This window comes from Aegilops tauschii, chromosome 4 (assembly GCF_002575655.3).
Source record: "Aegilops tauschii subsp. strangulata cultivar AL8/78 chromosome 4, Aet v6.0, whole genome shotgun sequence".
NCBI classification, from domain to species: Eukaryota; Viridiplantae; Streptophyta; class Magnoliopsida; order Poales; family Poaceae; genus Aegilops; species Aegilops tauschii.
The window spans coordinates 139,082,885-139,104,776 of record NC_053038.3 but is presented as its reverse complement, the minus strand read 5'-3'; the positions used below and the strand labels follow the sequence as shown (position 1 = coordinate 139,104,776).

Sequence of the window (21,892 nt, the reverse complement as noted above, 5' to 3'; positions counted from 1 at the left end):
CGCACCCTACGCTTGGTTGGATAAGGCTGCCGGCGCGTAAACCCATGCCGGGGTGCTTTGAGGATGGATCCTTAGCAGCCTGCCGGGGAGGCGCTTGCTGCCGGGCAAGCCACCTTGCCGCTCCCAGCGCGGTCGCTTGAACTGTCCAGCGGACTCAAAACAAGACAAGAGAGCGGCTAGTAGCGGGTAGGCCACCTTGCCGTTCTCAGTGCGGCCGCATGAACTGTCGAGTGGACTCGAGACAGAGATAAGGGCGTTGCCAATAGTGGAAGGGTCCCATTGCGTGCAGGTTTTCCATACAAGGAAAGAGATCTTTCGAGGGACACAGACTTATATAAATGAACTTAGCCAAAATTTTGCATGACTTAGCTTTTCGGGGCCATGCGGATGGCTGTCGAAGATGCGGACGACACCAGAGGGCGGCTGATCGACGTCGCCCTCTCCCTTCGAGCCATCCCCATGAAAGAGTTGCCGCGTCGGCTCCCAAATCAGATTTCCGCGGCTCGCACCCCCTACCTGGCGCGCGAAAGATGTCGGGGGAAACAACACCTACTGGATCACGAGGAATCACTTTTGCTACGGTTGGCAGGCGCGGGGCTGTGGAAAGAGTGGGATTGAGAGATCAACGCAGGGGGATTATCCAGGTTCGGGCCGCAAGTGATGCGTAATACCCGACTCCTGCTGGTTTCTATTTATCTGGTGTTCTTGGACTAGCTACAAGGTGTGCAGGGTCCAAAAAGTCCGAATCCTTCCTCAGTACACCGCGGGCCTCCTTTTATAGTCAAAAGGGGCTGCCACCGTGCCACACAGGAGGTGGAAATATGTAAAGTAGTCGAGTCTATTTCCTGGCATGGTAGGACAAACGCATTTAATGCACTGCCGACATGCCCTACTTGCTTTATCGGGGACGGCAAGGAAGCTCATCCAGCTGTCACCGCCTCACCTGGCTTCGACGCGCGTCCGAGCTGACGAGGCATGTAGTGCCACGCTGGCTAGCTGGCTCTGAGTTGGTGCGGTGGCAGAGTCTTCACGAAGATCTGCATGCCACCACGCAGGTGCTTGCTGAGTTGGCCTAGAGGCCACACGTCGCCACGCATGTGCTCGCCTAGTTGGTGGGCTGGCAGCTGCATGGGAACGGCGGTGGAGTCTTGGCTGGTGTTGGCCTGACTGCGGCCCCGAGGATGTCGTCGGCAAGGGTCTTGTCGGGGCCCGGGCAAAGGTCTTGCCGCGGCGTCGTGGGCGTTCCCGGCAAGGGTCTTGCTGGGGGGGTCTCGTGGGTATCCTCGGCAAGGATCTCGCTCAGGATCTCCGTCTTCTGATTCTCATCTAATCTTGCATGTTCTTGGTCTTCACAAAGATCTTCATCCCACCATGGAGGCGCCTCCCAAGCTTTGGTTCCAATGTGGTTCAGGGCATTGGAATTCTTAGGCTCAAGGGTGGCAGCCCTACTGGCGTTGGGCAAGTTGCCCCGGCAAGGTTCTTGCCGGGGCTGTGAAGGCCGCCCTAGAAGGGCCTTGTCGGGGGAGTCCACCTCGCCCATTTGCCCTTTGTGTTTCCGGCTTGGCGTTCCTCTGGTTGTCTTGTGGCTTTGCTTCCTTCCTCTGCCCTGCTAAGTGTGGCCGCAGACGCGGCTCCAACTGCCCGCGCACAAGTAAAGGGGTACAAAATAGGACCCCTCCTTTTGTGCATCGACAGACATCATGAGTTCATCGGAAATAAAGACCATTCTTCACAGTCCCATTGCAGTCATTTATATTGCATATCTCTTTCCTCTCTTCGATGCCGAAACAAACTAGTTCGATACATGTTTTCTTTAGATGCGATCGGCTAATAGTTCGGGGGCTCAACTAGAAAACTCGCCCCAAGCATCATTCCAGCACTATTTTCTATCTCATGTGCTGGGCGTCTCGGATATTGCATTATATGAATCGGTTCCGAATTATGTATTGGGTCAATAGTTAGGTTGCTCGGCTCCTGTGTTTACGCTCTTACGTTGCGCATGTTTGGCTAGGAGGGTAAAGGGAGAACCATTGTGATTGTACTTCTAGCTCGCCTGATTAAGTACCTTGGTGGAGAAAGCCGAAAACTGACAATCATAATAAGCGAGAACTGGTCGGCGATCCGATGACAAGTGTTATACTAAAATCGATGGAGGTTGGCTTGTGTTATACGAACGGTTTGTCTTCACACAAACCACATGATAATGGTCTCTACCTCGGTTCATCCGAATATCACAAAAAACTAGGGGCTAGTCAATGGCCCCCGCAGTCAAGCCCCTATGGCTAAGTGAAAGCACTAAAGCCACATAGTCCGATTGCCTTGTTTCCCTTATACACTACCGCCTCCGGGCACCGAGACGTTGGCTAAGGGTCATAGTGTTGAGGTAGAAACACCCCTTGTAGCATCTACAAGGGGGCTTAAGCCGACGAGTGGTAACTTTCCGATTAAAACGGCCACACAAGAGACAAAATATGCAAACACAGCAGGATATACCATGCAAAGCAATCACATCATAAAGCACAAAAGTTTAACTATCATCGGATACATGATAGTACGCTCATTCATAAATTACCTCCTTTAGGCACTAGGCTCTATCGCCCGAGCACCTTCCATTACGATGGGAAAGTACTGCTCGGGGCGCCTATGCTCCTTCCCGGGATGCGGGGGCCAGTGGCCACTTCAGCTGGCTTGATCTTCGGCAAGTGCACCATGGTCTTCACGAAGGCCATCCGAGCTCCCTCGATGCATATGGAGCGCTTCAAGATGTCAATCCGGGGCGCAGCGTCACATAACTTTTGCACTAAGCCGAAGTAGTTGCTCGGCAGCGGCTCTGAAGTCCATAGCCTAACGCAGAGGTCCTTCATGGCCAGCTCCGCCGTTCGATGCAACTCCATCAACTCCTTCATTTGGTTGTTAAGGAGGGGAGGGTGATCGGGCGCTTGGAACTGCACCCAAAACAATCTATGCTCGGCATCGCCCTCCTAGGACGCAAGGTGCCTTGCTAAATCTGCCGCGCTCCTCGGAAGATCCGCAAAAGCGCCTGGGGAACGCCATACTTGCGTGAGCAAAGCGAACCTATTACCACCAACGAGACATTGCAGTAAATATGGCTTACCATCTGCAATCATCTTGACCTGGCGGAGTTCTTCCTCATGGCCTCACGCCTTTACCTGCTCCTCCATGATTGCTGACTTCAATGAGGTCGGCTCGGAGGCCTGGTCCTTACTTTTCTGCTCATGGTCCTCACATTTCTTGATGGCATCCTTGAGCTCCTACTGCACCTCGGCCACTCTGGCCTCGTGCTACTCACTAATGGTTTTCACCATCGTCAGTTCGGCGGCCACTCGCTCGGCCGCCGCCTTCTATTATGCGGCCTCTTGCTTCACCTTCTTCAGCTCAGCCTTGAGGTTCTCGACCTCCGCGGTGACAGGTGCAGTTACAATAAGAACCCCTTGCTTAGGGATAAACCCAAACACCTCGCTTGATGAGGAAACCCATGGTATTAAACAATCCAATTTGGACTTACCTTGCGCCTGGTAGAACCGCTTGTTGAGAAGGTCGAGCTTCTCATCGGAGCTATTGAGCTTCCGATTCACCTTGGCTAGCACCACGGCATTGGCGGCTGCCGTCATAGACGAGGCCTGCACAACAACTTATGCATGTCAGACTCCCTAGATATCGATTTTTAGATCCTCTACCTGGTTTTCTTCAATCTTGCCAGAGTCCCAGGGGCTACGGTTCACTTTTTGCTATCATTGGTGCTTTTGAACTATTCGACCACCGCTTTAGTTTTTCAAACTCACCCAGGGCTCAGGGGCTTCTATATATATGAGGATAGCATAACCCTATAAAATAACTTCTCTTGGTAAAAGGGCGTTACATGATTTACCTTGAAGCCCGTGAAGAGGCCACCAAAGGCCTCCTTCAGTCCATTATCAATGGACAGAATGCTTTGTAAAACCGCGCGCATCAAGATGCGGTGTTCTTCAGTGATGGAGGAGCTATTCAAAGCCTCCTCCATCACGGCCGGCCACCCAGTTTCAACCCGCTCTGCTACAGGTGGCACTGGTGGCGGCACCTTGGCTCCCCCTTCGGTAGAGGCTGAAATGGACGACTCTGGGGGCCTTGGGGGCTCCGGGGACATCTTCGGATAGAGCTCGGGCTGTCTGAGCTCCCCCTCTTTGTTCGACAGAAAGGATCTCCCCTCCTGGTCTTTGGCAGTCGACGTATTGACCTCGGCCATGATGTCATCGCCCCCCTAGTATCCGGTCTGGGAGGGGTCTTCCAGGACAACACCTCCCCGGCCTCCTCGATGACCGAAGGGGGTGTAGTGCGCAACGCGTTCCGGCTCTCCGCTAGCTCGGCTGGCGAAGACTCTCTGTTGGAAAAGGTAGTGCCTAGGAGGCGCTTAGGCACGCTTAGAATCTAGGCGATGGTGAAACGACTCGCCTAGGGCATAAATGGAAGTCTAGGCAGTGCAAGGAACGAATTATCTACCCACACGAGAAATCATGCCTTATTGCACTAATATGCCAAATAGGCCATATTGCAATGGTAGAAGGTGGTAGTTAACTTATTTGTATGCCCAAAATTAATATCGATACATGTATAATAACCACAGATATACCCTCATAGTAGAAATTATTATACCGCCTAGGCCACACCTAGGGCGCTTAAGCACCGCCTAGGCACTAGGCGAAGGCTAACCGCCTCGCTTATGCCAACCGCTTTTTCCAACCTTGGCGGAGAGTCCCCCTCCGAGACTCGATCGGTGGGGAGGTCACGCGGCGGGCTATAATATGGAAAGCATGCATATGGTTAGTAATGAACCTTAACATGGATGCACGGGAGAATCTTCGGATTCACACATTTGGGCTGGGGGCTTGACCTTTGGGTTCCTTCGGGGAACCTCCTCGGAAGCCTCAGACACCTCGGCAAATTCCGAGCTGTCATCGGACATGGCCACCTTGGCCCTGCATTGCCTCTTCGGGGCAGGAAGAGGTTGATCCTCCTCAGCGCCTTCTGACGTCGCCCTCTTCCTTGTTCGGGAGGAGTAGCTCTCCTCCCCGTCCTCTCCCTGCTCGCCCTCATGAGTGGAAGGGTATTGGGTTTCCCCAGACAGTATCCTAGGGTCCTCTTGGGCGGACACCTTCTCGGGCATCCCTCTTCTCGCCCTTCTTCTTCTCCGGCGCCTTGTACGGCGCCACGGCCAACATTTATGTCAGCAAGGCCATCCTGGGGCCCTTGGCCAGCAGGGTCAGGCTATCGATCTGCAGTGCTTTCTTCAACTAGTTCCGTGCAGGGAAGAAGGAGGAAATAAAAAGTAACATCCGAACACAGTTGTAAGATTTGTCATAACTCCTGAGGGGGCATTGCAGCATTGAGGCCGATGTCCTTCTCTGTGGCTGGCCATTCTTTTTGGGGCTTGAACAACACCTTCCACCACTTGTCATGGGAGGTGCGGTAGAAGAGGAGCATGGTGACTGGGTCTTTGGTCCTGTAGGACCACATGGGGACGGCCCGGTCTTGGCAGGGTAGGATTCGCCGGTGAAGCATGATCTGAATCACGTTGGGCAACTCAACCTTCTTCATCATCATCTTGGATATCCGGCTCTGAAGCGACTCCACCTGTATAGTTGACCCCCAGTCTAGGACTTTCATGGTCCACGAGACCAGACTAGTGGGGGTCCGGATTGGAAGGGCCGGGATCTTCGCCCAATCCGCACCTCATGGTTCTGTGATGCAGAACGACTCTTTATGACAGATCATGATGGTCTCTATGAAAGTACCGTCCGGCCACTTGACGCGGGGGAGTTTGCTGACCATAGCCCCCCCCGGAATCTGCTTGTTGGCTGTCCACAATCTTGGGGTTGATGTTGAAGACCTTCAGCCACAAGCCGAAGTGTGGCCGGACCCAAAGAAGGGCCTCGCAGATAACAATGAAGGTCGAGATATGCGAATGTTGTTTGGGGCAAGATCATGAATATCCAACCGTAAAAGAACATCAGACCCCTGACAAAGTGGTGAAGGGGAAAGCCTAGCCCCCGGATGAAGTGGGGGATGAACACCACTCTTTCGCCTGGCTGGGCATGGGGATGACCCGGCCCTCCTCCGAAGCATGGTAGGCGACGTTGGCCGGATGATAGCCAGCGTGCTTTAGCTCCTAGATGTGGTCGTCGGTGACGCTGGAGGCCTCCCACTAGCCCTTGGAACCGGAACCGACCATGGCCGGGATTGGGAGAGTGGCCTGAGAAGATTTGAAGGAGAAATGGATCTAGGCGCTCAGAGCTCAAGAGATATTGAAGGCGATAGCAATGGGGGATCTGACAAGCGCATGGAGGCCTTGGTGGTTGTTTCCCTTTTATAAGCTGTCGTAATACCAATAACCCCTTTATGCGCGTAGACCTTGCGACTTCTCGATATATTCGTGTCGTTATGCGCACGTGGGATAACCCAAATCATCGATCCTATCCCTTAAACAATGGGGCACGATCTCCGTATTGATGGGACGTGCCAATGGAGGAACCGCCTCGAGTTTTCATAACTGGTCAGTGGTTGTGGCCGGTAGTGACCTTTTGCCCAAAAGTTGTGAGGCGAATGCACTGTTCACACTTGAGTGATTGGCCTTCGAGGCTAAGTAATACATATTGTTCAGAAATTAGGGCATAATATGAATATCACATGGCCGAACTTGGTCGGGCAACCTCTGAAAGTTCAGCTAAGGATAACTGCATGCCTGGCGTAAGCACCGTGGAAGAAGGGAAATGGTCCACAAAGCCGATGATTCCCGCATATACCTCGGCTTGTAAGACTAGTTCAGGGGCTATTGAGGGAGTCCTGCACTAAGGGGTCCTCAGTGAGCCGATCTATATCTGATGGGCCGGACAGGTGGGCTGCTCTGTGACTATTACTGGAAGGCCGAGCTATAAGGCGACTCCGTGATCGGGAAGGAATCCTCCGAAGCCTTGGTGTGTCCTCTAAGTCAAGATGGAAGAATCGGCATGTTGATTCCCTAATGGTAACTAACCATGTGTAAACCTAGGTACCCCTGGTGTCTATATAAACCAAAGGGTTTAGTCCATAAAGGCTAAAAGAAGAACCATCATCCTACTCATCTACGGTTTAGTTCATCCGATCTCGTGGTAGATCAACTCTGTAACCATCATATACACGTCAAGATAATCAAGCAGGACGTAGGGTTTTACCTCTTCGAGAGGGACCGAACCTCGGTAAATATTGTCTCTACGTTCCCTGTACGTTTCCCATTGATCCAAGATCCACAGCTCGGGGCCCCTACCCAAGATCCGCCGGTTTTCACACCGACAGCTGGAGCACCACTGTCGTCACCCACAAGAGGAAGGAGAATGACCTGAACAGCGGGCTCGACCTATTAGCAAGACTAAGCGGTGCCAGCTTAGATAAGTGGAAGCGCACCAGCATGTTTACGTCCTAATGCAAGGAATAAGTACTAAAGTGAAGTACGTCTTCTTAAGTGAAAGCGTGTTGGATTAGAATATGTTTCCCTACTGGAAAACCTTTTCACAAAGTGGGCGCGACCAACCACACTGCCCAGTGATCTAGTTGGAATTATTCTTTTTGTGGATTAGTCCCTAGTGGTAAAACCCTTGTTACTTTTTGCTCGTAGCTCCGATTGAGGTGATTCCAACCTCACGGTTTTCTTTTTGTGAGGTCATTCTGTTAGTATTAGTTTCATGTTTAGTCTTGCTCATAGTTTTGGTACCTTTTATTTAACGCGTTTAGGCCATTACCGAGACCCCGTTCGTCGACGCACTTCGCCCAGGGGTCACCGCACCACTTCTTGAAGACTCATCAGCCAAGAGGCAAGCCTGCTCATTATCATGAGCACCCATCAACTCATGACTTTGCCTCACTTTGTTTGAGTGTTTTCGTGTTTATCTGTTACAATTTTGTTTGTGAGAATTACTTTCAGTAGCAGTTTTACTTTATCGTCGTACTTTTAGTAGAAGTATTATCTAGTACCTCCGTCCCATAATATAAGAGCATTTTTTCCACTAGTAGTGTCAAAAACGCTCTTATATTTAGTGTCAAAAACGCTCTTATATTATGGGACGGAGGGAGTAGTTCTTTTATAGTCTTTAGTAGGTGCTCGTAGTTTATTCTACTGTCAGTCAGTATTAGTCGTGTTTTATTTCAATAGTAGACTGTGATTCCAAATGCCACTATTACCAATGGAGGGAAAAGTATTGTAGGCTCACACACCCTCCTCTGTCGTTGCACTAATTACAAATTACAGTGCCATAAAATCGAACTAAATCGTACAACCATGTTTTTCCTGAATGAGAAGGCCTTAGCCTAGATTACAGTTATGTCTTATCGACAAATAGGGAAGCTTAGAGTGTAGTATCTCGTTTGGCTGGGAGATTTGCATCTAGAGCTATAGAGGGCCTGAGATGGTTAAGGATATATCTGAAAGTCTAGTTGTATTCCCAGAGTGGAAGAGTAGGTCCATGGAGTGGCAAGGTCCCAGATCCCCTCGACCTAAGATTACCCTACGAGATGTCAGCGATATGGTAAGAGTTCCATGCTGTAAACAGGGTTTGTCGGACTGGGATTCCGTGGTATGGGAAAAGTGTACAGCCACTACAGAGTATGTGTTCAAATCTATTCGAATACCCGCGTCCACAGCCATGGGCAAGTTTAGGAGTAAGCCACTAACCTGTCATTCACTAATAGAGAAGCAAACCCAAGGTTAAATGAAAGGGTAATAGTTGGGTTTGGCAGAACATGGTTTCAGAAGTTGAGAAAAGTATTTAAGTTGTGATTTAAGACGAAGTGTTTGGCCATTCTTGATTACAATAACTTCAATATAAGGCCACTTTTGGGAAGGAGTAATACACTAGTAGAGCGAGGTCCTATACAAACGGTTTTTAACCCCTTTCCCCGAGGACATTTTGAACCGCCGCCAATTGAGTGTGTGCGATACGGGGATCCTTCCCACACGACCCAAAACTGTCGGGGAAAGGGAGCCATGATGCATACAGTTGTCCCTATAAAATTGTTTCTGATATCTCGAATATCCCAAACCCTCCATCCTTCTTACTCGTTTGTGCTCGCATTACCATCGCCGTCGGTATTCTGTGGTGCTACATTTACGATGCACAACCCATCACAAACAGTTCACGATTATAGAATGTGTATGATAAGCAGACAATCACACACATTTACTTTTCCTTGACTATATGTGATTCGATGTAACAGTGCATACAGTTGTCCCTATAAAACTGTATGCAAAGCTTGAATATATCCCACACGATTCGTCCATCGTACCCACTTCGGATGAAGACCTATGAGCTCAACCTCGAACCAAACAAGCAACGGATTGAGCAACTAGCGCGAAAGCCGTTGCGCGTTAGCGCATCCGTTTTCTTGCTCCATCGTTATTAGTTTCTATTCTCTCCCTACACGAACCTCGGTCCAATCAATTTGTTTGGAATTGGGGTTAGGACCGGTTAGAACTCCCATTTCCCGATCGGAGGTTTGAGCTGCTATGGCAAGCTTTTTTTCCGAATAGTGGGTATGGGGAACCCACCGTACCAACACGATTGGCTGGTGTTGCTGATACCAGACCCGTTATAACCCCGATTGGAAGGGCAGGCCAGTCTGAGGCTCTAGGGATGCGAGGCCATTGAAAGTGAGTATCCCATATTCTATGACGGAGATAGAGCGTTGGTTGCAGTTTTCACCCCACCTTAACGACCGAGCGAGGGATGAAATCTTTCGACGACTAGGGAGGCGTCACCCGAGGCCGATTCCAGTGGATCACTATAGAATCTTCTAGAAGCTGGTTCTCCGGGCACTATGGTAGGACGTGGATCGATCATGACGAGAATGGACTTCTCCGTCATGTAATGGTTTAGAAGAGTCACGGTCCTGTTCCCCGCCAGGCTTTTTCCCTTCTCGACTAGACGAAGGAGATATTCATTCCATTCAGGCAGGTGAGGAAGGGCAGCGTCGGCTTGGCCCTGTCTTCTCTCTTGGTCAGGTTAGAGGCTTAGTTTCTCATTCAGTGGTGAGGTGTTCATAGAAAGCAAGGCCTCGCCCAACGAGTGACGGATTTGGTTTGGATGGGGTCTCGCTTGGACGCTGGGGAGATCCATAGATCTGGATAGAGTCTTTCTCGCTCAGTAAAGAAGAGTACGCGCGCTACGGCTTATGCAGTGGATCTTCGGGCAACCAACCCGGCACATCCAATTCCGATCAACAACTTGGAGGTATGGCTGAGTGGCTTAAGGCATTGGTTTGCTAAATCGACATACAAGAAGATTGTATCATGGGTTCGAATCCCATTTCCTCTGGCACGGAAGTAGAACTGGCGGGCGAGATTACGTGAGAGAAAGAACCTCAGATTGATGGAGTCCGCAGTCGGACAGAATAGCTGCTTAGTGACTAGGAGCGGAGCGCCCCTTTCTTGTTCTTGGTGGCGTCTATAGCGAAGAAGACCTTCCCGAACGAGGGCCGTCCAGTCCCTGGCCGGCTCTTGGTTCTTGAGCAAGCTCCTCCACTTCAGGTAGGATGCTCATAGATGAAGAAAAGAGACTTTAGGCAAGTGGTTCTGGTAGCTCAGCTGGTTAGAGCAAAACAAGCAACGGATTGAGCAACTAGCGCGAAAGCCGTTGTGCGTTAGCGCATCCGTTTTCTTGCTGGACTGCAAATCCTTTTTTTCTTGTTTCAGTGGGAAGAACAAGGGGAATTGCCCTTGAAATCCTTCAGTGGTTCGAATCCACATCTGAGCGTCTTTTTTTGGTATGCCGCTCCGCGAGCAAGGAGCGCTGCGAGGAGAGCGAGAGAACGAAGTGGGCTTTGGTGATGTCGGAATTTGCACCTATTTGTATCTATTTAGTGATCAGTCCGCTAGTTTCTCTGATTCCACTCAGTGTTCCTTTTCCATTTGCTTCCAATAGTTCGACCTATCCAGAAAAATTGTCGGCCTACGAATGTGGTTCCGATCCCTCCGGTGATGCCAGAAGTCGTTTCGATATACGATTTTATCCGGTTCCTATTTTATTTATTATCCCTGATCCGGAAGTCACCTTTTCTTTTCCTTGGGCAGTACCTCCTAACAAGATTGATCTATTTGGATCTTGGTCCATGATGGCCTTTTTATTGATTTTGACGATTGGATCTCTCTATGAATGGAAAAGGGGTGCTTCGGATCGGGAGTAACCACTTTTGAAAGGGCAAAGGGGGGAAGGACATAGGAAAGAGGGATGCCTACAAAAAATCAATTGATTCGTCATGGTAGAGAAGAAAAACGGCGCACGGACCGTACTCGAGCTTCGGATCAATGTCCCCAGAAGCAAGGAGTATGCCTGCGTGTTTCGACGAGAACACCGAAAAAACCTAATTCAGCTCTACATAAGATAGCAAAAGTACGGTTGAGCAATCGACATGATATATTTGCTCACGTTCCAGGCGAAGGTCATAATTCGCAGGAACATTCTATAGTCTTAGTCAGAGGAGGTAGAGTGAAAGATTCGCCAGCTGTGAAATCCCATCGTATTCGAGGAGTCAAGGATTTGCTGGGAATTCCGGATCATAGAAAGGGAAGATCTAAATATGGTGCAGAAAGATCTAAATCGAAATGAATGGAAGATGCCTCTGGAACTTTTTGGTTCTTTTTGGGGGCGATATGGAAGCACCTAGCTCCCTTTCCCTTATTACGTTACCATTTCTCTGCGCTATTCTTCGCTTAGAAGGGCTTGACTTACTTAACTTACCGCTTTCCCGAAACTAGCTAAAAAAGGGTCAGGTATACCCGCCTGATGAGATAGGGTTTTTTCTAAAGCGGGAGCTGCTGTCGGTATGGGCAATTTCTTAAGTTCTTTGATTGATTCCGTCCCCGAGTGCTACCAAAGTTCCTCTAATTCCTCAGCCAGATATTTCCCTTGCCAGACTTTCCCGATAGCGGAATCGATAGATGTTACCACAGAGCGGTACCTAGCAACCTTCATTCCTGCTTTTCCGTCTTGCCTTTGCTACTTGAGAGAATGCCTTTGACCGAGCAGCTCTTCCACTCATTTTATTAGCAATCAAACCTCTTCCCTTCAACTCGTACGGAAGGCTATGTCCCAGTAAGCATTTCCTCTGTTTCCTTTTTTCCCACCTCTGACCTTCCGCTATGACATGACCAGTCCACTAATAAGTCAGGTATCTCTGAAAAGTAAGACCGTCCTCTTCCCTTCGTCAATAGAAGAACTCCAACCATGCTTTCTTGAAATAGCAGTTATTGTCTTCCTGGTCAGCTTTCGATGAGTGACTCTTGGTTGCGGGGCCAGGGGGACCTACTATCTACTTAACCGCTAGGCAAAGAGGGAGGAGCCAGGAAGCAGGCGTTTAGTGAGGAAGAGACAAAAAAGCATTTTGTAGATAAAGATGAGTGCTTTCTATCGGCTTGTTGCACTAAAGCTGCGAGGTTCTTTGATCGAATCAGCTCTTTGCGTTTACTTTCATCCCATCCCACTCTCTTTCTTCTTTCGTTTTAACAAAAAAAGAAGGAATTTTTAAATCCTTCTTATCCTTCTATACAATCCAATCATGCAGTCTAGCTCTACTTTACAACGATATACCTAGCTTTTAGTTTTGTTGAACTGCGCTTATCTTAGGAAATGAGGATAACCTAACGGAGCCCAAACTCATTTGAAATAGGTTTTCTAGCCTTTGGCTTAAATAAAAGATCCAGCTAACTTGTGAGATAGAGCTGTCTTCCTGGCTAGAACAGGATGGTACCTTATGACTTCAACTGGAAATGGCTTGCATGGATCCAAAAAAAACTCAAACCAACTATTCAACAATTAATGGGACCTAGAATGAAACTACCATTGTCTTCCTATACTCATCTACATCAACCACCGGCTACAGAGGGAGCTAGCCTGGAAAGAAAAGGAAATGAATAGAGGGTATAAGTATTTCACTGGTAAAATCCCTTCATTAAAGACACACTCAAAAATAGTTTGTTTCAAAGAAAAGGAAATACCACTGAAGAAGATCTTACTTTATTGGCATTAACTGAAAGCCCGGACACTCTGTTAAAATGAGTCATGATACTAGTAAGCTCTTGGATAGAATTCAGATCACCACCGCTGAAAAAAAGATCATCTGCAAAGCACAGATGGTTGAGTCTGAGCCTCAACCAGCCTTTGTGAAAAAACTAGATTGCAGCTGATTTTTATGCTTCAAAGCCCTATATTAGAGTTACGACCGTCCACCAATAGAATAGAGACAGCGAAAGAAAGGGACAATATATTGGAATCTAAAGCCAGGGAGCTTCTAAATAGCCGGGGAATTAGCCTGGATGATGATGAAGACATCTCCCGGGCAGCAGATCTTATTTTATATGGGAAAAGGCGCGATCAAGTCAACTATGCGATCCGGGCCTTAAACCGTGTAACCTCCAAAACCTGGAAGGACTTCCTGGATGAATTAAGAAAGTTGAGTGGGCCGTTTAGTTTATATAGATGCAATAGAATATATAAAAAGTTTCATCTATTCTGTTGAAATAGAATACCCTAAAAAAGTTTTCTAAACGTGGGCCACCATTTGTATTCCGACGAAATGCTATCACCCAGAAAACAGAGATTGAAAGGATAGTAGAGGAGCTGTTGCAAAATGTTGTAATCAGGCCCAGTACAAGCCCCAAAGCAGCTCTGGTGTTGAAGAAAGATGGAACCTGGAGAATGTGTTTCGACTATCGAAAACTAAATGCAGCAACTATGTTTTCCAAATACCCCATTCCTATCATAGAAGACCAGCACTTTTGGATGAGGTGTGAACTAAGATAGATTTGAGGGCTGGTTATCACCAAATAAGAATGAAAGGAAGAGGATATCTACAAAATAGCCTCATGGACCGGCTTTTTGAATTCAAGGTGATGCCCCGGCAACCTTTCAACAACTCATGAATAGTGTTTTTAAAGAGATATGTTGGAAAGGGGTATTGGTCTTTTTCGATGACATTCTAGTGTACAGTTCTACCATGGTGGAGCATCTCAAGTTGCTAGAGGAAGTGTTCCGGCAGAACAAACTTTTTGTGGGTGAGCGAAATTTCATAAAGGAAATACATTATTTATGAAATTGGGGTATCTACTGATACAAACAAGGTAGAGGGCATGACAGCTTGGCCAGAACCAGCCAATGTCAGAGAACTCCGAGGGTTGCAGGGGTTATTACAGGAGGTTTGTACCAGGGTATGGAGCTATCAGCAGGCCTTTAACTGAGTTGTTAAAGAAAGGTGTGGAGAAGAAGCCAGAAAAGCATTTCTCAAGCTCAAAAGTGCTAAGATATGGTGATGCCTTTGAACGTTGATTGGGAGAGCGGCTCGAAAGAGTTGGGACAGACTAGAAGCTTTGAAGTTTATGTTCTTTAAAAAGATAATAGCAATCTTGACTTACATCCGGTCAAGATCCCCGTGAAGGAATGCTGATTGAACATCGAGCTGATAAAGAGGGAGTACCATACCCAAGATACCCCATTAAAGGAATGGTATGCTTGTTTGGTTTCTTTGGTCCGAGAACACACACCACAAACTCCCGCAGTCGATGAGGAAACGTTAGTCAAACTACATTTCAGTAATCCGTCTGGCCTTAACCTCTACGCAAGGAGATCTTACGTATAGACCCATGATTAGGTAACTACTTCTTCTTTTATTCGAAGTATCCAATGGAAAGTGGGCCTCTATCTATTGGTCATGGATACCTGGGCGCTAGAAAGGTTACCGAACCAGGGTTAAGTGAGGCTGTTCAAACTTCACGGCCTTCACTATCAGATGTATATGAGTAAAATCAGACATCAGTATCACGGCCTAGTGTTATCCAGATCTTTCGTTGATCCAGGCGATTTTGGGAAGGACTCAGCATTCTCCCACAAAAGGCCAGGCCTTGAGTTTCTAGCCGACTCATATAAGTCAGGGTGTCAATTTTTTTAGGTGACGTATCTTTCTCTCTGATGTTCTCCGTGGTCTCAAAGGATGATCAGTCGGATAGCGACATTGGTAAATAAAAAGAAGAAGTTTACACGCCGGGTGCATACTTCAGTGCCACTAATTAGCGACTTGTTTTTGCCCTTTACCGACACCATGTAGACCGGAGGATTACACAGAATCCCATTGGCGAGTTTCAGACAGCTAGATTATTCAAGAAACTTGGAATACCAACTCCAATGCTTGGCTTGCTGAATCAGCATATGGATTACTTCATTGAATTTCTCGGCCCGAGCTCTTGTGATTGGTCCACTTGGCAGGTGGAGTGGATCCTTAGCAGGTTCATGTGTTCCTTGTTTACCTATCTCTTCTGTTGGATCACGTAGCCCCTCCATTGGATTACGTTGCTCTGCCCTTGGATTACTTGAGTCATTTCTGGGTTTACTTGGCTGCTCCGCAACATGTTGTTTACTTGATCCTTCGCTTTGTTTACATGTTAGCCCAATACTTATTGGTTGGGAAAATTACCTTCCAAGGAAAATGATCCTCCCACTGGACCGAAAACCCATATATTCCCATGGGAATGGGTGGTGCTGAACAAGCAGGCAGGCCCAACGTTGTTTATCTTTACTGCAATCCTGGTTAGGTAAAAGGAATTCCGCAGTAGCGGGTACGTAATTAGTTACAACCAACGGAAAGACTTATTGAAATAATAGGGAATTTCCTCATCCAGTCTACTCCTAGGACTACATCATATGCTCCCAAATCCATGGCCAACAAATCAAACTTCAATCGATATCCTTGCATCTCCCACTATACACCAGAACACATCCCATACAATCGGCCCGAAGAGCATCAATGAGCAGGCCTACTAAATAGGCATAGAGATACATTAGCCGAGTTTTCTTACAACAACTGCTATCACTCTAGCATCGGAATGGCACCTTTCGAAGCACTCTACGGGAACCTTTGTCGTACCCCGATTTGTTGGGGTTGGCACGTACCGACCGACGGGGCCACAGAAGATGAAGGAGAGTACCGAGAAGATTCCACTTATTCTAGATTAAAAGCAGTTCAGGACCAGGTACGCCGACCACGATATTTGGAGTTTGCAGTAGGTGATCATGCTTGACTTCGGCTTGAACCTACAAAGGGTGTGATGCGTTTTTGAGTGAAGGATTAGGTATAGCTGACCGATACATCGGACCTTTCTTGGCCCATATCCCCCTAGCCCTTACTCCCTTGTTTCCGTGGTTGGTCTCTACCTTTTTCTGTCTCTTGGCTAGTTTGACTTCCTCTTCTTTTTGAGGGTAACGTAGTAAAAATCCTTTATTTCAGGGGATTTCCCTTTTCTTTCCAAATGAATTTATGCTTAGTCTAAAATTGGTAAATACCAAATAATATATATATATATATTATTATTTGAAATATGTACCAGTTTCCTGAAACTAACAAATAGAGTTATAGCTTTGATTGACTTACTAGCTTACGGGAACGCTTTGAATCTCAACTTACTTTGAACGAGTGCTTCCCACATAGATTGCTGGAAAGAGGAGTGAGCCGGGGCAGAACTTGAAGCACGGGAGAAGGAAAAAGAAGTATACAAGGGGTGCGTAGTTGGTATATGTACGGTATAGACCTTTCTTTGTGAATAGCTAGTTCAGTTACAAGGGTGTATACAAAGGTCTGCTTATAGGTTGAAAAAGCCTGTAGAGATAGCCTAGATAGCCAAGAAGATATACGTATTTCATAGAGCTAGCTAATAAAGCTTTTGTTAACTTCAAATAGGCTATTGAATGCAACGACAAATAAAGAAGAAGAAAGTGCCAGAGCTAAGAGCTAATATATTCCCAGTCTATGCATGGATAAAGGAATGATAAGAGCTATGAGCAGTTTATTAAACTACACTACGGCTAATATATATAAGGACAAATCAACTAGAAAAAACCATTGCCAAAGAAACCATTTGTTTAAGCTTATTCGTTCGCGCTAGGCTAAAAAACTTGATAGAAGAACTAGAGGCCGCCAAGGTCTTCAACCATTAGCAGGTAGGATCCTTTGCTTACTACTTGAAGCAGAAACCTACAAGAGGAATTCTTTCTATTCCAAAATCCATCGTCTTTCCGGTCCGCTTCATTCATTCCCTTACTAATAAATCCAATTCATCGCTAATGGCGAAACCAGCCTGTATGTACACCGCACAACTAACTGTTGCTTGGTAGGTTCGATCAGCTCTTCTCACCTTTCCGTCAACATCTACTAAGGCTTCAGCTTAAGTGGGTTCAGCCGCCCCAAATCTGACTCGATCCAAGGTTATATATCATAAAGGGCTTCGACAAGGGATTTGATTCGTTCTTTGAGCAAAAAGATAAGGTCGGAATACCGGAGTTCTTTCTTTGCTTCCAAGAACATAGATTCCTTCTTCAACCCAGGTCATGACCGAGGGCGGGTATCTCACTCGCATATCTAGAGCCCAGCATCTCTCCTGAATGACACCTTCTGCAGACTCTACTGGTGGTATTTCCCGAGGCGAGGGTAAATATGTGCATTCATATCGGTCAGGAAACGACAATGACTCTTCTTCTTTCCGGGAAGCTATGGGCACCTCAAAATTCTTATACGACATTAGTGGAAGCGAACATTCGTAGCATTCATTGTCACCGATCATTGACAAAAGAAGAAAAAGAAGCCGTACGACAACTTAAGGAATCTTTAGATTTGGCGGCTATAGACTCAAAGGGCACAGACAGGCTGCTGGTACTTTTTTTAGCTAACTAAAGTCCAACTTCCTTTGCCGAAAGAGGATGAAACGGATCAGCCGATTCAACTTAGCATTACCCGACTCGTAACTTCAAGCACAACCATACATCTCAATCCAAAATCTCCGATCGTCTGTGATCCAAACCCAAACTCTCCTCCGGTTTTGGATATATAGACAGTGCCTGCTCTCAAACCAACCAAGACAGCAGCAAGTTCCTATCGAGAACAAGACGACAGATCAATATGACCAATTTCTATAATATCTCGGGTGAATACGTGAAAAAGTGTTGCTTAGCTCAGTGAAATGGAATAAGGAAGAGAAAGTGTAGTGTGATAAGGGAAGATGCAAGTCAATTTTGAGGTTTTCAAGCAAGGGCTGAGATAGATATACAAACCAGAAGAATTCATATCAGAACCCTTTCCCGCTTCCCGTTTTTACCCATCGGACTCGACTCACATTTTAATCTCCTACGCTTGCTTTCACAGTCCCCCTACGAGAAGCCCGGAAACAATGAAGGAGTTCATTCAGCACCGAGCCGAGCAAGCGTAGATTCAATATGTTGATTGTACCGAACGAAGTATTTGCCTTATCACGAAAGCCACATTCGTTTCGTTTGAGGAAGTCACACGTCCTGTCCCCTATAAATAAGGAGATTCATTTTTTTCAGAAATCCCCTCTTCTTCCTCCTCAAGCCCCTATCACAAGACCAAGCGGATCTCATCCTGCAGAAGACTCAGAGCGGATCTATCTAATGGCATGGTTGGCTGTCAGATGTGATCTATTCTCGTGCCACATCGCTTTCTTTCTTCTCCCTCCATTTTCTTCACTACTACCGCTTCTACACATAAATCAAAGAAGCATTGTGGAATAGTGGCATTTCATTAATGGCTAAAATGTTCTTAGTGAAAGGGTTGCCGCAAAACCGACAAACTCAGAGCGGTCTCTGAAAGTGAATAGGAGCATAGCGGCATCATCCAAGCCAAACACGTCTCCTCAGTCAAGGGTCTTCTCGCGCAAATAAGATCAAAAACATAATAACTGATTTCGCTTAATGCATGTCAGCCGCCCGCTCTCAATACAGCAAGTGACTCTCTCTCACAAGACAGAGAAAGATTACCGATTCATCCAATCCAATTTGATCAGAAGTGAGTTCATTGTTGTTGTATAGCGAAACCTTTCCTTGACAAAACCATTCTCAGCTAATAGAAGCCGAGCTATCTATCCAGATCAGGGTTGAATGAAGCGAATGGAAAAGCCAAAGAAAACATAAATCCATTGCGATTAGAAACCAGTGACTCTACAGCCAGGGCTCGATGGCGATGTAAGATAGAAAGAATGGGGAGTTAGGGCTTCGGTTTCCTCTGTAGCCAGTTTCAATTCCAAATCATTTGCCGACATGCGGACTCACTTCTCTTTATTGGGATGACTTTTATTATCCAAGTTGTCTATTTACGTGGGTGAATCAAGTACAACAAGTCAGGTCAGAGCTTGTGGTAGAAGATTGGGCTCTGCTACGCAAATCCACTCAACTAGGAAAGAAGTACGCATTGCTGACTGACTGTTTGAACGAGCCTAGTTACTAGTAGCTAATCAAGTCAGAGTAGGATGGCCGAGAAGCTTCTTGCCGGTGCCCCCAAAAGCAAAGCACAGACTCTACTCACCCATGCGTTTTCCACCTACGGAGGGAGAAATCATCGAAATATCCTCATCCCCTGAAAGGGAACCCGAAAACAGGACGAGAGTGGATAGGGTGACTAAGGAGGCCGTAAAAATTAGTAGTGCATTTTTGAAAGATAAGATTACAAAAAGGCGAGAGCAGCATAATTGTTAGTTAGGGGTAAGAGGGGACGAGCCCGTATAGAAAGTCAATCCTTCTTTTTCCGATATGCCGCTCCGCAAGCAAGGAGTGCCACGCACGAGCGGAGCGAAAACTAAGCAAGGGGAATTCCGTCATTCCATGGAAAGCATGCGAGATCCTTTGATTGTTTATAGAATCAAAATAACTATATAGTCTTTCTTGTTCCACTTGCAAGGCAAGGAAAATAAAATGTCAGTTTCGTTATTACAACCTTATTTTTTTATGCAAAGACAAAAAGCTACGCGCAAATTCTCATTGGATCTCGGTTGTTCTTAACAGTGATGGCTTTTCATTTAAGTCTTCAGGTAGCACCACCAGATCTTCAACAAGGTGGAAATTCTCGTATTTCGTATGTACATGTTCCTGCGGCTCGGATGAGTATAGTTATTTATATCGCGATAGCTATAAACAGTTCCTTGTTCCCATTAACAAAACATCCCCTTTTTCTTCGCTCTTCCGGAACCGGTACAGAAATTGGTGCTTTTTCTACTTTGTTTACGTTAGTGACTGGGGGGTTTCGGGGAAGGCCTATGTGGGGTACCTTTCGGGTGTGGGATGCTCGTTTAACTTCTGTATTCATCTTGTTCCTTATTTACCTGGGTGCACTGCGTTTTCAAAAGCTTCCTGTCGAACCGGCTCCTATTTCAATCCGTGCTGGACCGATCGATATACCAATAATAAAGTCTCCAGTCAACTGGTGGAATACATCGCATCAACCTGGGAGCATTAGCCGATCTGGTACATCAATACATGTTCCTATGCCCATTCCAATCTTGTCTAACTTTGCTAACTTCCCCTTCTCTACCCGTATCTTGTGCGTTCTGGAAACACGTTTTCCTATTCCATCTTTTCCCGAATCTCCCTTAACGGAAGATATAGAAGCTCGAGAAGGAATACCACTAAAAACCTAGTTCGCTCTCAAATAAAAACCTAGTTCACTCGCTAAAGCATCCATGGCTGAATGGTGAAAGCGCCCACCAACCTAGAAAGGCAAAATGGGTCAAAAAGTAGGTTCAATTCCTGCCGGATGCACTGCCTCTTAAAGACAGAAACAGAGGAGGGAAAGAAGGTAGTATAGGGAACTTGCTTTTGGATTCTTATCGAAAGTGAAAACCTCTAACACTTCTGTTAGTGTTTTATGAGAAAATCTTTTATAGACACAACAAGTGTGAAAATCCTTAGTCACTAGGCAAGAAAGCTCGATGGGAACAAAAAGGATACAGCTAGGTCAGAATCAAAAAAATGTACAATTTCAAAGGAAAGAAGGAATGGCAAGTTTCCCTCCATTGAACATCAATCAATCTAGAAATAGGTAAAGGAAGGCGTATCACAGGGGTATTTTTGTTTTTTCTATTCACTTCCGTGGGGTTCTAAATTGAAAACATGAACACAAACGAAATCGTATTGAAATTACATAAAAAAGAAAAGGGAGGAGTAGCTCTTGGTTTAAAGAAAAGGGAGGAGATGGATCGAATTCAGTCTTTTTCCTTTCTTTGATGATCTTCAACACATCTATTTGAATTCCCTGCGAGTGAAGGATTTCTCGTATGGAGAAAAACCTCTTGAGCGCTATCTGATCTTATTTTTGTATTTCAAATATGGGACCTGCCATTTTAATGGGACATCCCGGCAACAAGCCTACTCATGCATGTGGCCAAGTACTCGATCAATCCTCGGAGCGAAGGGATGAACGAATTCTCGAGGTCTCGTTCATTGAGGTCAGCATCACATGAAACCTTTAGCACTTCCGTTCGATATTGGATGGAGTATGGATGGAAGGTCAGCCTAGCTAGTCTTGTCAATCGGCCCTGACTCGTCTTCTCCTTGGTACCTACCGCTATTGAACTTCGGTACCTATATTCCTGAAACAAGACAGACCTTCATGAAGACCTTTTATTTTGGAATAAGATCGGACATTTTCACATTGAGGTGAAATTACATATGAGAAAATAATCCTGGACTACGAAAGCTGCCCTTGTGTGGTAGAACTAGGTCTTCCACCGGGCGGTCAGCCAAGTACTAAAGCCCCTATCTTGATATAGAATAGAAGTGAGTTCACACTAAAAATAGAAGAAGCCCTATGATTTTTTAGCCCTGCTATCAATCACTTCGGTAAAGGGATCGAAAGATTATGGTCTGAAATAGAGATTTGAGAGTCCCTCGTGTGAGTACGTGCTGAAGAGCAAGGAGTGAAAGTGCGTTCATCTTTCTTTCTGCTAGTTGTTTCCTGCTAATAGTGATTAGTGAGTGCCCCATGCATAGCCAATGTCCGCCCGTGTTCACATCCAATCTTCTCTGTACACTAGTGCAGCTTCCAG

General features: G+C 46.6%; 1 protein-coding gene across 1 annotated transcript; it reads left to right on the top strand.

The window, feature by feature from the left end:
- Window positions 1-10,848: 10,848 nt before the first annotated feature.
- LOC120962441 (NADH-ubiquinone oxidoreductase chain 3) lies at window positions 10,849-11,218 on the top strand. Its single transcript, XM_040386218.3, has one exon. It carries the CDS (start codon window positions 10,849-10,851, stop codon window positions 11,203-11,205), a length of 357 nt encoding a protein of 118 aa, XP_040242152.1. The 3' UTR covers window positions 11,206-11,218.
- The last annotated feature ends 10,674 nt before the right edge of the window (window positions 11,219-21,892 follow it).